General features: G+C 50.8%; 1 protein-coding gene across 1 annotated transcript in view; it reads right to left on the bottom strand.

The window, feature by feature from the left end:
- The window catches only part of PKP1 (plakophilin 1), a 42,717-nt gene extending 33,710 nt beyond the window's left edge, over nucleotides 1-9,007 (bottom strand). Inside the window, exons 1-2 of the mRNA XM_009881315.1 lie at nucleotides 8,806-9,007; nucleotides 1,595-1,695 (exon numbers count right to left, since the gene is read on the bottom strand). Coding sequence (XP_009879617.1) covers nucleotides 1,595-1,695; nucleotides 8,806-9,007 — 303 coding nt within the window. The remainder of the gene's footprint in view (nucleotides 1-1,594; nucleotides 1,696-8,805) is intronic.
- Between the last annotated feature and the right edge of the window lie 7,355 nt (nucleotides 9,008-16,362).

Below are 16,362 nucleotides of genomic sequence, written 5' to 3'. Positions count from 1 at the left end.
CTGCAGAACTGGGGCATAGCTTCCTCTCTCTTTAACAAAAAAACAACCCAAAACCAGCTAGAAACTACTAGAATGGCTGGAACAGAACAGTGTTGTTTAGACAAAACATAACAAGCTCCCTTCAGGAGTAACAATTGACAAACACCAATATATCATCAAACAAAACATCACAATCATTTGATTTATGAAGCTCAGAGACTCCACTTCTGGCTCAGGAGATCCCTCAGTTGCAAATTTCTGATGGCCACAAAAACACTCTGGGATGCATCACTGTCTGCTTACGATGCTTAGACCCTTCTGCAGAGGCCCATCACTGCCTTAGTGATGGAGACAGGACACTTGGATGGATGGACCTCTGTTCTGACCCATCATAGTCACCCTTTTGGTCTTAAGCCAGGCAGAAACATCACTGTCTGGGATTTAACCAGCTCAGCAAAGAACATTGAAAAAAGGCAACAGACAGTCTGTAAATAGAAATTTCAAAGACTTGCCAGTGCTCCCAGTCCTTCCTACTGAGCATGCAGCAAACCCAGTGATGCAAACCTAGCAAGTGACATCGTTGCCTTGAAGCAAGCATGCTACACCAAGGCCATTAAGAAAGACAACAGATAAATCTTTCTGAAGCTGAGGAATGCTGATGCTATGAACCGGCAGAGGATCTGGCAACTACCAGGAAAAGCTTCAACCCTCTGTCTGTGTGTTTGTAGCCAACAAAAGCACCTTTCCTGGTTAAACCCTTTGATGGTTGACAGGGAACTGCTTTACAGTCCCAGAGCTGTTGAAAGGAGCCCTTTCTTTTTCCCATATTCAAATCCCAGACCTGTGAATTACACCTTTCTACTTTATAGCTGATGAAAACCAAGGAAGAACAGAATACAGGTCTGAAGTAGAGGGGACAGCACGAGCACAAGTTGTCCCAGTAGACGATGGAGTGGTTTGGAGTGATTCTCAATGTACCAAGAGTCTGCCACCAAAGACAAGACCAGGACATCTGTGGGATGTATAAGCTCAGATTGCACAAAGACAAGTACTATCTCACCTGTGCTTTTTCTGGCAATGTGTAATATTTTCTTTGGAAATCACTGAGAGAAGCGGGCCACCTCTTTTCCAAGCTCAGACAATATCTGAAAAGGGTCTGCACTATCACTGAGATTGGGAATAGCTACACCGTTATAACGCAAATCCCCTGATCATCACCACTCAACCATATTAATGTTGTTCACAAAGAAGTTTTTGGTACATGTTCCAGGTGAGCAATAGATGTGTTCCAAACTTGAACGGAGTTGTAAGAGTCTGAACCCATGACTAATCCTTCAGACAGCTTCAAACCTCTTGTGCTGTGTGGATATTAATCCACAAAACCAGACTAAATTTTGTCCACACTAAAAACCCGAAGCACATACAACATAGATCCTCAATCATCCTCTTCCATCGCATTGAATTACTTTCTAAGACAGCCATAGCCATGCATAATCTCTCGGGCAAGTTTCTGAAGGGCTATGACCTTGCTACATGACTGCTCCTGCTGGAGGGTGCTTTCTGCACAGGTTACCTCAAGAGTATGCCACAGTTCCCAGATAAAAGAGTATCTTACCGGATATGCCCAGCTGCTGTTTCCTGTTTGGGTTTTGGCATAATAGCTGCCCCGGGATGTCCCGTAGCCATAACCATCAGCTAAACCGTCATACATGGAACCTGTAAATGGAAAAAGCATGGTCAGCAGGAGAAAGTGGTCCCCGCAGGCACCCCTTCAGAGCATAATGCTCTTTTTTGCCAGTGAGTTTAGAGACTGAAGAACAGCAGAGTTAGAAACCTTAACAGGAATGTAGGAAAGACAGGCAGCAAGTTGAGCCCTTGCATTGCAGTCAACCCATAGAAGATGTTCATTTCAGAAAAGCTCTTGGACACTCCAAGACTGCAAGCAACAGCCTGAGATTTTCAGCACAAAAGACCAAGTGTCATAAAATCTACAGTGGACAAGAGCAGACAGGGTCAGAGACCAGGCCAATGTCTGAGGTCTTTGCGACATGAGAGGAACTGGATGATATTTCGTGCTACACATCCTGGAAGGTCTGAACCTGGAACATACTTCCCTTATTCTGACTTGGACGTAAATAAAATTTGCCTCTTCTCTGAAGGCAAAACCCACCCCTGACCCTTTTGCCAGTCTGGCTTTCCTGGTCTGAATACTAAATATCACATCAACACAAGCAACCTGAGCAAGGCTTGCTAAATTCAATAAATAGTGTATAACAAACATGATGGGTAAATGATGATCAAGTCTATTTAACACCTGGAGGTCTGAAATAGTCAAACACTAAAAACCTAATTGCATTGCCTTAAATTTCAGTCTCCGGTGTCTAAAAGATCACTCTGTATATTTGTACTTTCTTTCCCTGAAAAAGTATTAAGCTCCATTGTTGTTATTGGGGCACTGGGGAGATATGTGAGACCAGATCTCAGGTACATTTTGTAAAGATGCAAATATCTTGAATCGAGAGGAACCCATCTGCCATTTCTACTGTCTCTCAGTGCTTCATTCATAGTGTTTGGATATACACATCCCAGCCCCACTAAAAGCAGTTCCAGCTGCCTCTCACTCTTAGCCTTTGGCAGTGCAATCGCTGGGTCCCTCCTAAAAGTATTTTACTTAATGCTACATTCATCACTACAAGAAAAAATTAATCAAGTCATTCTCTTTCCCCACTGGAATTCCCTTAGCCCCCTTCAGTTGGTCCAAAAGAGCTTAAGGTCATTTAAGCTTCATTTTCAAAGGTGCTCAATGATTGTGGCATCCCAAGTCCCGTTATGAGGAAGTGCAAACCCTACACTCCAATTAACTTCCAGGGGAAGCTCTGAATGTCTAACGAAGTACAAAATCAGGACTTACCTGTCTTAAGTTATGCACCTAAACTGGTGGGTAATGTCAGAAATATCCTAATCTCTCTGATTGTTTGATAAGACTCATCTCTTAGATAAACTGGATAAGCTCGACCACAAAGGCCCTGAAGCCACTCAGGTCTTCTACAGCCACTGATCCTTGGAATAAGTCTAGTTTATTGCCTTGCCTGAGGCATCCAGAACCTGTTATGGTGATTTGATTTGTGGCTAAAAATTCTTGCATTTTCTCAGGAAGATGATTCCCGTAGATGCAGTATAAATAATGAGATTTGCTTTCTATTGTCAACAAGAGAGGAGCAAGACGGCATGGATGGCTGCATCTGAAGAACGTCACTGAATGCAGAATAAGCAACAGCAGAGTAGTTTCACTGACATACACTCGTGCAGAAAACCACAGGATCTCATTTTCCATAGTCTATAGACTTGTCGGGCACTGTTCCCTATTAATATCTAATATATCAAGTTGCACAGAACTTGCTGATAAGGCAAGGAAATGGCCATCGACATGCAATGGGAGATACAATTTAGCTGTGTCCTTCACCTTATGCTTTCCTCCCCATCCTGGCATTTCCCTGAAACTCAAGGTCAGGACATTAGCGTTGGGCTTCAGCAGAAGCAAGGCATGGCTTGAAATGGTATGTGTTGGCCAGGTGATTCACCACTGTGCAGAGTTAACTAACAACAGTAGTTCTGAGCACAAACATAAAACAACTCCATGATAACAGTTTCCTGGGAATTTGTTCTTGCAATCAAATTCTTATTCTGTGCAAACATCATGTAACTGTGCCTGGGAGCATTTCCCTGACACCATGAGTGAGCAGTAGGAAGAAAGGGTTTCTGGGCATGACTCACAGGTTAATCTGACCAGTCCTCCCTTGGGACCATGCTTTTCCTTTCAGGATCCATTTTTGCCATGCGCCGCACTAAAGATTTTGGAGTTGAGCAAGGAGACACCAAAACTAAGCCAGTTTAGACACGTCTGATTTTCTTGTATAAATTCATTGCTACATGGCCAAATTCAAGAGACCAGGCAGTTCATGCAAGTTTATGTTCTTCAGCTGTTGAAGTTGCCTTCACCTCCGAGAACTTGTATATAAGAGCTTATAAATATGTAATTACATATGGCCTCAAATGTTCAAGGCATTTTGAAGCCGCCTTGCTGGTTGGAGAAGGTGCTTCTACTGCCACCATGCAACTGTGATTTATTGCTTGGGGAGCTCAGTCTAAAGGCCAGGAAGAACCTGGGGATTTTCTGATGGAGGTAGCTAAAGAAAACATCATCTTTATTTAGTCCTGCAAGTTTAAACACTTCTCTGCCTAGTTCATCTTCAGAGCCAGCTTGAAGGGGTATCGCCAGCCCTCGGGGAGAGGAAGGATATTCCTCTTTTCAACCACCTCAAGGGTAAAGACCATACCATCTGGTCACTGGTCCTGAGAATCTGGGATAAAAACAGACTATCTCCTGAAAAAAACATTTTGGCAGAGGGTGGAAATGCTCTTTGGGTGACATGCCTCCCTGATGCCTTTTTTTCTAGCTGTGTCCATATGTCTGTGTCACATTTGTTGTCATCCAAGCAGCTGTTTAAGTCTCTAAAGTGCCCACTTGCACTTGGACAAACACAGAGACAATTGAAACCACTGTATTAGTAGTACATAACAGGTGGGACGGAGGCAGAAAAGATATGGATGAGAATCACTCAGATAAAGCACAGCCTCCCAGCGACCATGGTTATGGGCAGAAAATACCCCTGAGGGTGGCTCAGGCACTGACTGGGCTGTCGTAGGGATCCCTCACTCCCACCCCCAAATTGTCATTCCCCCAAGGAATTTCCTTCAAAACTTGATCAATCTAAAATCTCATTTAACTTCAGTGGGACAGTTCACGGGGCTAAAAACTAACTACACCAGGTAAGGACTGCAAGATTGTGCACTTTATCACTGCGAGCCCCACTACGTGCTCGCCTTGCCCTCATTCTCCTCTCTATCGCTGTTACGGGTGATTGCGGAGCAAACTGAGACTTCCATCTAAACCAATATGCTTGTGCTTGATGAGTTATTTACTTTCTTCAAAGGTGACTTTACACTCCTTGAAGCTAAGAGACTGATGGCCAGGAGAAGTATTGTGTTAAAAGTGCCATTTTTCAAGCACGACAGTGAAAGACTTTGGCCGGACACATAAAGCTAACAGGGAACACTGTGGAAATGGATGCGTGTTAATAAATATTAATCTGTGGCAGGGAAAGGCAAGACAAGAACCAGTCACTGGTAGTGCAGGCTAGACAAGTTAAATAGCAAACTATGCACAGCTTTAAAACAATAAGGATGATTAAACATAGAAAAAAAAAAGTAGTAAGAGAAGAGGGCCTGTGGGAGGCACAAAGCAAAGCCTGGGTGCCTCCTAGGAGAGAAGTGCTAGTGAAATCCCAGAAGTTCAGATTCTTGCAGGAATGACCAAACTCCATTTCTGCCTTCTGGCCTATGAGATAAAGGGGTTTGGTACTTTTTCTATAGCAATAATCTAAGGTTTGTGGAAGAGTGCGTGGCTTTCACTGAATCATCTCATGCTGGGAGAAGGTTACAGAAGTCTTCAAAGAACTTACTAGCCGCAAAATCTGTTCTTCCCTTCACATCAGAGTAATGACCCCATTAGAGCTAGGTGGGATCCCATTAGAGCTAGGTGAGATCCCATTAGAGCTAGGTGAGATCCCATTAGAGCTAGGTGGGATTTATCCTCTCTCAGCCACAGCCAGCATAGCAAACCTCTGAAGTTCAGCTGTGAGACAGTTGGATACGACACTCCTCAGCTGGGTTTCCTCAGATCTTTGCTCCCTACTCTACCCTGTCAGCCAGTGACGAGTCACTGGAAAACCTTTTCTTTAGCCAGAGGACTTTGTAGACTATTGCTGTTGGCTATGAGGAGCTGGTTCAGCTTGGCCTGGCCTTTTCTCCTGCCATGCCACTGAAATTCATTTTCGCTGGAAATTTGCATTACTCGCAAATTCAGAGGGAGCCATCCAGTTAGCTATTCCCATGGTGAGAAGGGCAGGTATGCCCTGGGGCAGACCCCACAGACCCAAAACCCAAGTAAGGCAGACCCCACAGACCCAAAAGTCTGCAGCCATCCTTGGAAACACCCATAGCTGCTGTGCTGAAAAAAAGGCCCAAATCTTCAGACAGTGACCACAACGCCTTGATCTGCTGCACTCCAAATAATCAACTGATTTTATGTACCCATCAATTAGAAGGACATTCAAGGGACGTCTCTTGACCCTCTAAAGAAATATGGGATACAACAACACCCATCCCTGCTACAAGCAAGAGGGGTCCATGTTCATGCTCCCTGTCCTACGTACACAGGCGCATGCTTTCCTGAAGCTGGGAGAAGCTCTGTGCCGTGCTTCAGCTCCTGCTCAAACCACAGATCAAAATGCAGCAACAGAAGCTGGACCTGGACCAACACCTAACCAGACACACACAGGAGACTGTCTGGGTGCAGAGGGAACAAAGCACTCGAACGTTTATCAAGGGGCTTTGTGATTGCCCCAGCTTGTGCTGCCTTTGAGGAGCATCTCTGAGAAATCATGGGGGGATGTGGGTAGCTGATGTTGGAGGAGCATTCAAACAGGCAGACATCCACGCCCAACAGCCTGTTTGTAGGAAACATTAACGCTTCTCATTCAGTCTGCTCAGCTAATCTTTGAACCAATAGCAGTAAAAAACAATACAACACCCTCCGGTAAAAGTTTAGTTGGACCCTCTTGGGCTCCAGCCCAGAAGAAAAGCCCAAGAATAAATGGCAACTTCTTGCCCTTCTGGGATTCTCTCCAGAAATGCACTGAGAGAGCAGCCGCCGGGGTGAATCAGCCATCAGGACCTTCATGCTGGCCAACCTCCCCGCGGTGGGAACGGGTCAGCCTCAGCCCCATGTTTGGAGGCAGCTCCTGGGAGCTGGATGTGACTCAGCTTCCCTGGGACACAGAAACCAAAGCTGCACATCTCCACGCAATTCCCACTCCCAGACATTCCCAAAAGTGTCTGGAGGAGGGGTTTAGCTTCAGCCTCTCGAGCTGAGACAGACAGCTTGGGAATTTGCTTTTTTTTTTTTTTTTTTCCTATCCCAGAGGTTTCACCTGGGCTCCTCTCCAAGTAGAATAATCCCTCTGCCTCCCTTCCTTCCTGCCCATGGGCAGCAATGGAAGACATCTCTCTGCCCGCTTCCCCGTGAAATGCCCCTCCGTGGGAAAGGGAGGTTGGCAGTGTCCCCGTCCCCATCCAGACCCTCTTGACCTGGTTTGTATTTTATTTTGTCACATAATACCTTAAGTAATAAGCCCTTCTGAAACAGGAGGACATTTGCATCTCCCATCGCCTTCCATTTTGGTGGCAGAATAAAATTCTACTCGCTCCATCCCCAACCCATCCCTTGGAGTCTATGTCCACAAACACGCAAAAAAAGAGAAAGCAGAGATTTGTTCCTGGCGCTGCCCGTCACAGGTCACTGCACACATGCCATCTGCCGCAAAGATGCTCTGTTCCCTCTGCTGCAGCAACTGCAATGTATACAGCCAGGATGGCTCCTATGGGACCACCACCTCCACTCCTTGTGCCACCCACCAGCCTAGTGCCACCCGGCTTCTCTTGGTAAACTAGCCCACAATGTGTGTCTGGACCACGACACCTCACCAGTGCTGGATTCAGCCTCGGGATCCAGCTTGGAAAAGCTGCTGGTCGAGCCACAGTCCCTGAAAGAGGTGGCAGAGCCTGTCCCAGCTCACACAGCTTTCCAGCAAACACCCCTCCACATGCAGCCCACTCCAGACATGGCTGAACGGTTCAGTCCCAGCCCCGGCACCCCCTCTCCCCCAAAGCCTCGGGCTTTGCTCTTCCCGGTGAGCTCCCTGCAGCTGCTGGTGAAAGCACCAAGAGAGCCAGAAGGTTTTGTGCTGTGGCTGTCGCAACCCTCTGGGTTTGCAGCTTCCAGCTGGGGGAAATCTGGGGTTTACCTCCAAATCAGCTTTCTCCAGACACAAAGACGGTGAAGAAAACCACTTGCCAAGCCTTAACCTAAAGGTAAAGGTTTTCCAGTAGGAAACCCGGCTCCAGGACTCAGCTGATTCCTTGCTTTCTGTGGCACAGACTCAGGGCATGGAGGTGGACCGGCTGCCCGGACCCCGACACCTCTTTCTACACATCTGCAAAATGGAGGGGGCTGCGAAGCATCCCCACTGAACCAACACAAGCCACTGCGGTAAAACCAGGACATCTCTCCTCCTAACTCACCCCCTTCCTACCACTCACACTGGGGTGTCCCGGAGGCTCCCAAATTTAGCCTGCAAATGGGAGACATGTTGGGAGCTTCAGAGGCAAATCCCGAGCTGAGGTTTGTGTCCTGTGTGTGGGCAGAGCTGCCTGCTCTCCACCGGCCGCAACGCTCAGGAGACAGCCGAGCCCTGTCTGGTGGCCAGCTCCCGGCCCCATGACATGGTTGAAGAGCGACGCTGTCAGCTTTGGCCATCCACAGGAGGGGACGAGTCTGGTGGAGGGTTCCAACCACAGGGGCACTCACAGAAGAAGGATATGCAAAGGTTACTCAGCCACTCCGGCTTTAGAGCCAGGGAACAAATCGTTAATAGCACCACACTGAAGTGTCCAGGTGCCTCAGGGACGTGGAGCAGTGCGGGAGATCAGCTCCACCGGGGAGGGAGTCGATGCATCCAGCTCCACATCTTGTCCTAACTCTTCCATCCAGTGCAAGAGACCTCAGCATCCCCTGCCTGGGGTAACCCCTGAGAGACAAGAACCAGACTGTGCCCCACAAACAAAACCCCACAAAAGCACCCCATAGCATCTGCTCTGTCCCCAGAGGGGAACCCCGTTGCTGTCTAGAGCGTGGTGGGATATTACCTCGGTTGGAGTGGCCCACACTCGATGACACGGACGACTTTTGCTTCTGCCGCTTCACCGTCATCATCACTTGCTCTTGGACCCGCTGTTTTCCTGTGCCCTTCGTTTTCAGCTTGTGGTCCGAGGGCAGAGCCAGCGTGGAGCTGGCCTGGTCTTGGAAACACTCATACGCCAACGCTGTTTTCAGCGGAGAGTGAAGCATGGCTGCAAGGAGACCGTGGGGCTGGGGGGGAGAGGGGGCTGCACTTCACCTGACGGCGCACGACGCAAGGCGACAGCGAACGTGTCTCGTGCTGGGGTTAATCTCCCGAACCCCTCCTTGCCATACGTCCCCCGGCCGAGGGTGTCTCAGGGCTCCTGCTCCCGGCTCTGCTCCCCAGCCTGTGAGCAGGCACACCCTCTGCCAGACTGGATATACAGCCCTGCCTGCACACACCCACTCGCTCCCCGCCGCAGCTCGCTCGCAGCGCCCCGCTGCCCTCGCCCCAAATCTGCCTCCCCCAGCCTGCGCCAAAATGGAGGGGTCGAGGTGGGTGTGAGGGTCCCAATGGGCAGCGGGCAAGACTGGGAGGCACAAGGGTTGGGGATGGATGTTGCCATCCCCTCATCGTGGAGGGCTCACGGGTGGGGCTTTGTGGATCTGGGTAGGGAACAGTGCTCTTCGGCAGCCGGAGGGCTGGAGGATCTCCCACACAGCTGCTCTTCTAGTGTTTTATTATTTCCATTAGTCCCAAATGGATCAAAACGGTGTCTCAGTGCCAAGAGCCTGGGGACGCCCCTGCTAGTAGGAGGCAGCATCACACACGCCATGGGTCAGAGGAGCAACGCTGCCCGCAGTGCCCGTTCCTGCCTGGGGGTCCAGCTGCCACCCTGCCAAGATGCTCCTGGGTCAATGTGTCCAGCTCCCCATCCACAAAAAGCTTCCTCTGCCTCCACAGGTTGCAAACCCACCCCACTGAGCCCAGGGCTGCAGGGTCACCTGCAGAGCCCCTAAAGTAGGGGTCGTGGAGGGTCCTCCTGACTGCAGCGTGCTGCTGTCTTCATGGGGTGACACCTCTTCCCAAAGGGGGTCCCACTTTTTGTAGGGATAGTCCTATGGAGAAATCAGAGCATCCCTAAGGCAGAGAGTTGGGGCAACCTTTGGAAGTCACTTGGGGTGGCACGGAGAAAAAATAGGACTTTTTAGCAAGCAGAATAGAAGATAAAATGGCTGTACAAGAAATGACATGCCAGGTTATGAATTTGAGCAGAGAATTTTCTCTCTGTCAAGCCACACTGCAGCAGCTCGTCTGCAGAGAACTGAACACCTCGGTGCTGGTGTGACCAGTTTCAGGTCACAGCAAGCACTGACAAAGCTCCTGCCAAGCCACAGGAGGCTGATACAGGAGGAGAGGCACAAACCCCATCAGGAGGGAGGCCGAGGGGAGGGTGTCCAGGGCAGAGGCTTCTTGCTCCCCCCAGGACCGGGTCCTGCGTGCCTGTATGAGCACATAGCCCGGAGAAGAGGCAGGAGGAGTGGGCTCCTCTGTGCTGGCGGGTAGAGGATGCTGTAGTGGGAATCATCAGTGCCCAGGGCCTGGCTGTCCCCAGGCCTGGTGCTTTCAGCTCACAGATGCTGGGTTCCTCCTTGAAGGCAGTGGGAAAACACTTTATTTCATTCCCATTCATCAGGTTTCTTGTTTCCCTGATGGCTTGTGAGCGCGCAGGTGCTGTATTTCGTGTTTTGTAGGAACAAAAGCAGAACCAGAAAGCACAGGGCATGCTCCTGGGGAAGATGAATGTTGTGTACCTTCCTCTTCTAATGCTCCGGGATGCTCCTCCAGTAAAACCCAACAGCAGAAACCCAAGCTTTGTCAGTGAGACACAGGATTGGAGCAACCAGAGGGTGACTACCCCTGGTGCCCTCTCCCCATGTGTCCTGACACCTCACCCAAGGGGCGCAGTGGCTTCACTCTGCTCCATCACCCAACTGGCCTGGACGTTTAGACCATGCCCAAGCAAGACCAGACAGGATGAGGGGGGAGTGCTGCCCAAGATTGGATGGCTGATGCCCAGCCAGATGATGGAGGAGGGCTTTCTGCTGCTCCTGTGCATTTCGCAGAGTGGGGATAAGTCTGTGCGCTTCCAGTCCAGGTAGGGAACAGCGAAGCAATACCTGGGTGTTGTTTTCCTCCGTCCTACTTGTTTCTCCTGAAAGCTTGTTATCGATGCCAAGCGATGTTTTCGCAAATCAATGACAGGCTGTCAGCGTCGGATGGCTTCTGCACAACAAAGTGGCCAGCTCTTGCAAACCTGTAATGTCATTTCCCCCACGGCAAGGAACAGCCCTCACCCTGTCCCTGCACGGGAGAGCCAAGTGTTTATCACATCCCGTCATTTGCTGGCGGATAATACAAATGCTTCGCTCGGGCATCTGCCCTGTTTCATAACTCGCCCAAAATGCTGAGCTGGGCTGCGGCACTGGGGACAGGGAGCTTATAGAGGCTTTCAAGAAACAATAGTTTCTTCGGGCAAGTTTGCACGGTCTAGCCCAAGGGAGGGAATCTCCCGGGTTTCTGCAACAGACTCCAAACCCACCTCGAAAAGAGCAAAAGGTACTTAAATAAAGGAGCTTATTGCACCTCTATGCAAAACTGCTGTTTCTGCTCTGAATCACGGGCTGCGGATGCTTACTTAGCAGGGCACGGCGAGTGTCATCCCCGGCAAGCCCGGCGCAGCGCCCGCGCAGCAGCAGCAGCAGCAGCAGCGCTCGCATCCGCCAGCGCCTGAAGCAAATTCCCCGTCTGCCTCTCTGTCTGGAGCTCACAGGCAGCAGCGGGGGAAGGCTGAAAGGGAAACAAAACCTGTGCTGAATTCGGGGTGCCATTGGACCGAAGGAGGGTTAAAAAAAAACAAACCCAAAATAAAATAAATAGGTAACTGGTGATTTGAGGGATACAGGGGGGCCGTCACTGCGGTCTGAGGGCTGCATGTGCGCGCACCGAGCATCGCATGGCGATGCCGTGAATCACCGCTCCGCACCCCACACAGGGACACGCCTTGTTCATCTGGCCGCTTCAAAGCATTTTTGTACGAGTTCCTGGGATTCCTGCCAACTTGCTGATTGCAATCAAAGGGCTCGCTGGCCCAATACTGCTCCCAGAGCGGTGCAGGGTTTGCTGTTCAAACTTGTCAGGCGTTCCTGAGCTGGAAGAGTCTACAAATCACCATAAAATCTGCCAGGCGAAAAGAGTTGGCCCCCAAAACTGGTGGCAGGGTGTCTTGCTGCATTTTTTTTTAGCACCTAGGGTTCCTTCTTCCTTGGGGCGGGTGGTCACCAGGAGGGACGGAGGTAAGGGTGCTGGGAATTGCTTGTATTTCCCAGGATAATGCCACTTTTTGAGCAGTGACTCCGCCTCGCCCCAGCACAGCTGAGACTTCCTAGAGCCTGGCAATGTTTCTCCAGGAGGAAACCTGCTCTTCAGCCACTCATGAAAGGCTTTGTTTCTTCTGTGGAATCAGAAAGCACCACAGGAATGGGGCAGATGGAGAGCTCAGATCCAACAGGGTAACCAGGATCCAGCTGAAAGTGAGCATGGAGCTGCCAAGTTGAGAAGCCACGCAGAAGCCTGCTGAGACGTGTGGACAGGTTGTTCTTGAGCAAAACCATCCTTCCACTCCTTGCACACGTGTGGCACTGATGTGTTTTTGGGGTGGTGCTGTGGGAGGACGAGAAGGCGACAGCACCGTGCAGATGATGGGCTGGCCCTTGGCAAAGCAGGTAGACTTCACCAAGCTCCAGAGATCTTCCATTGTGGATGGTAGCTTAGATATGGAAAGTAAGGAAATCCCTGGTTTCTCCAAGTAAAGGAAGGATGGCTCATGTAGAGCAGCTACGAGGCTACACGCAGCAAGACAAAAGCTTGGAGATAAAGTACCTGGAGTAATGGAGATAAAGTACCTGGGAACAATGTTCACACATCATTAAGGTGTGCCCTAACAGAAACATGGAATCATTTAGATAGGAAGGGACTGACCCTCTGCCCAAAGCAGGGCCGGCTTTGCTGAACTGCGTCAGGACCCAGTTGCTCCAGACCTTATCCAGTTGAGGTTTGATGGAGATCCCACAGCCTCTCTGGCCTCTCTCCAGGTATTTGACTACCCTCATGGTGAATTTTTTTCCAGGTATCTAAGAGAAATTTCCCGCGTCCCAGCTTGTTCCGGTTGCCTCTCTTCCTCTCCCCATGCACCTCAGAAGATCTGGCTCCATCTTCTCTGCATCCTCCAGTTAATTAGCTGCAGAGAGCTGTAAGATCCCTCCAAACTTTCCCTTCTTCAATCTGAACCAACCCAGCTCTCCTAGCCTTTCCTTGTGTGTCCTGTGCTCCACTCCTGAACATCCTGGGGCTGGAGAGCAAGCCAAGCCCCTGCCCTTGTCAAGTTGGACCTCCATGGGCTCACGTTCCTTGGTTCTCTGCTTTTGCTGTCCCTGTTTGTGGCAGATGGCACATGTGATGCACACAAGGGGACATAAAGCAGGGCAGGACATCTGTGGGTTGTAGAGGACCCTTAAAGCTCTGTGCAGGAACCTGCAGGCGCCTGACAGAAGGTCCAGACTCAGCGCTATCAAGGCTGAGGATACAGGTTATCCCTTCTGCCCTTCCCTAAACTTGGACGTCCCCTCACAAACAGTCACATCCCACCTTTGATGAGCAACAACATTGCAACTCTGAACTGCTTTCAGTTCAAATGGCTGTGCAGGCTTGTCAGCAGCTAAAAAGGGATGTGCCTTGATCAGCAGGTCACTCTGGAAACAAGCACCAGGAGTGACCATGCAGCTGCCAGGGAAGGGCAGGCATCAGGGAGGTGCCCTGGGAGCGAAGGATGGTGATGGAGAAGGAAGGAGCTCTGCTTCCTCTACAGGAGAAGGCCATCAAGTTGGACAACCCACCCAGTTTTCATCTCCTTGTGTCCCCATCTCACATGAGGAACCTCTACAAAATTGGTCAAGGAGCTACTGATCTCATCCCATATCTACCCAGTACTCGCTGCCAGGGCAATGTCCAGTGACCTCAACCTGTAGTTGTCTCTTCACCCATCTCTGTGAAGGAGATGCACTGTGGGGGAGATGGTTCACACCAAGACTTATCATGTGGGACCCCGCTGGCAAAGCACCTCCTTGCTGCAGTCCAAGGGCAAAGCTTGCGACAGTGTTTGTGTGAGTCCGGGGTAACGAACTCCTTGGCAGGCTGAGTCCCAGGAAACCACGCTCAGGATCTTTGAGGCTGGCCTTCTCCCAAGGACTTCCCTGGTGCCGGTGCACCTCAGTGGCAAGTTATTACATCTGCAGAAGAGGACATGTGGGAGGGGATGGGTGCAATGAGGAACTCCTTGTGCTCATGGCACTTACATTTGGTGCTGTTGCATCCTGTTCTTGGGGACCAATTACCTGTGGCTGCTGCAAGAGGCTTCCCTTGAAAGTGGGCAATGCTGTTGAGATAAACATCAGAGGTTTGTGTACATGTCTGCTTCATGCTACTGCCCACCACGTCCAGCCATGTGCAGCCAGAGTTGGGCTCTTGTGTGAGGACGTGCCAGCCCCTCAGCAAGGCTGTGTTTCAACTACGAGCTGCCAAGTGACAGTGACCACTCGACCATGCCCAGAAGATCTGACAGCCCTCTGTAGTAGAGACATTCTCCCTAGCTTCATCTACCTGCTCTGTTTCTCTAGGTCTTGAGGACCACCCAATGACCTGAACAGTGTCTCTCCTGCCTCTAGATGCTTAATGGGTTGAAGAATCCCCTTTTTTGTGCCATGCCATGTCTGGCAAGTCTAGAGGGAGCTGGCTGTCAGTGGAGGCAGTGCTTGAGAATGGCTGGGGTTGAAATAACCACACAAATGTGGGAGAAGAGCCCACACTGACATGAAAAACTCCAGAGATAACTTAAGTGTGTTTCAGAGGCCCCATGGGGTGCATGAATGTTACCTGGGTGGTGCCCTGTAAATGCAGTCAAGTCAGGTCCTGCCAGGCGCATCTGCTGCTTCCAGGAGCGGTTGGAGGGAGGGCTGGGGTGTGGGGCACCATCTCCAGAGGTGATGCTGCCAGGCCCAGGAGCAGATGAACACACTGCACCAAAAGTCAAGGAAAGGACTTGAGCCCATGTCCACCACAGGTGAAGACATAGTTCAGGGAGCTCATTACAACCAAATAGGTGTGAATGGCCTCCTGCAGCTGGGGACCCAGGTGGAGAATGGTAGGTAGACAGACATCTCAGACAGGATGGTACCTGTACTCCTCACCTTCCCGTGGCCACCGCAATGTGGACCAGCTCAGAAACACTGCAGGGAAGGCAGAGCTTGTTCCCGCTGTGGAAGGTGTAGAGACAACAGGGCCAAATTTAGAAAGGGAACGAGTGTGTAAATGGCGTGAGGATGCCCTCGATTCCACGGTGTTGTGAAATCCCCTGCACAGCTGGTGGGGGAGGAAACCTCGTGGACCAGCTTATGTAATGATTTAGCAACATATCCCAGTGTGACCCGACTCGTTAAAGCAGCCTCTGGCGAGGGGAGCGGGCCGAGGGAGGCGATCACGCCACAGTCCCCTGGGACAGATGGGGAACACGGGGTGCGACCGGGAGTGGAGGAGGTCTGCAAGAACCATGTGGCCCGTGACCCATGGCACGGCAGACACTGGCTGTTCCACCAGGTTATGCGTGGCCGCACCATGTGTGACAGCGCCATCGCTCCATCACCATGCGCTCTGCAGGGAGGTGCAGATGGTCCTCACACCAGCGGGACCTTTTCCCTTCCCTCCAGAGCACCATTTCAGTGCAGAGCTTGGGGATAGGGTTTTATTTCTCCCCACACCCTGCGATAGGGAGTCCCATCAGAGTTTCCTCCTAGCTTAAACACAAAGATACTGTTTGACATTGGCACAGTTGCCCTCTCATGGAGAGGATCAGAGCAGCCCGAGCATTGGGATCACCAGTTTGTGGTGATGCCATCTCACTCCCTGTCCTCCAGGCCTGGCCTCTTGCCTACCTGAACTCCAGGAGGGTTTGTCTGCAACTGCCAACATAGGCGAGTCTTCTCCAGATGAAAACACTGGGTTGACCCCGTGTGCGCAGTGTCCTGCAGCATTAATCCCATCAGTATCTGACACCAGCACCACTCAGCACTGCTGCCCACTGGGATCCGTGGTGGGTGACAGTGTCCTTTGTGAGTCACATTGAAGCCACACTCATCCCCTCCTTTGGAAAAGTGGCTGCTGGAGGAGTTTGCCTCGCCATCCTCCTTGAAGCCTTCCCATCCTGCATTTGGGAAGGCTCTGATGCCTGCACAGCGCCTAATTCCTCCCTGGTGTGAGATGCACCAGACCATGCTGATGGAGACCCTCTTCCACATACACATCGGGGCTGTGGTGTCCTGTCTGCAGTCCTTGGAGGAACCTCAGCTGCTATGATGAGCCCTGGCCAAGGAGGACAAGGGCAGATGATTGAGAAGAGGACACAAGCTCCCAGGTTGCTCCCAAGACCAAGCGAGTGGCACTAGGCTCCCATCAGGGAAGGCTCTGGGAT

The sequence above is a fragment of the Charadrius vociferus genome, unplaced genomic scaffold, assembly GCF_000708025.1.
Source record: "Charadrius vociferus isolate BGI_N301 unplaced genomic scaffold, ASM70802v2 scaffold333, whole genome shotgun sequence".
NCBI lineage: Eukaryota > Metazoa > Chordata > Aves > Charadriiformes > Charadriidae > Charadrius > Charadrius vociferus.
Note: the sequence above shows the minus strand (reverse complement) of the source record. Positions and strands in the feature narration are given on the sequence as shown.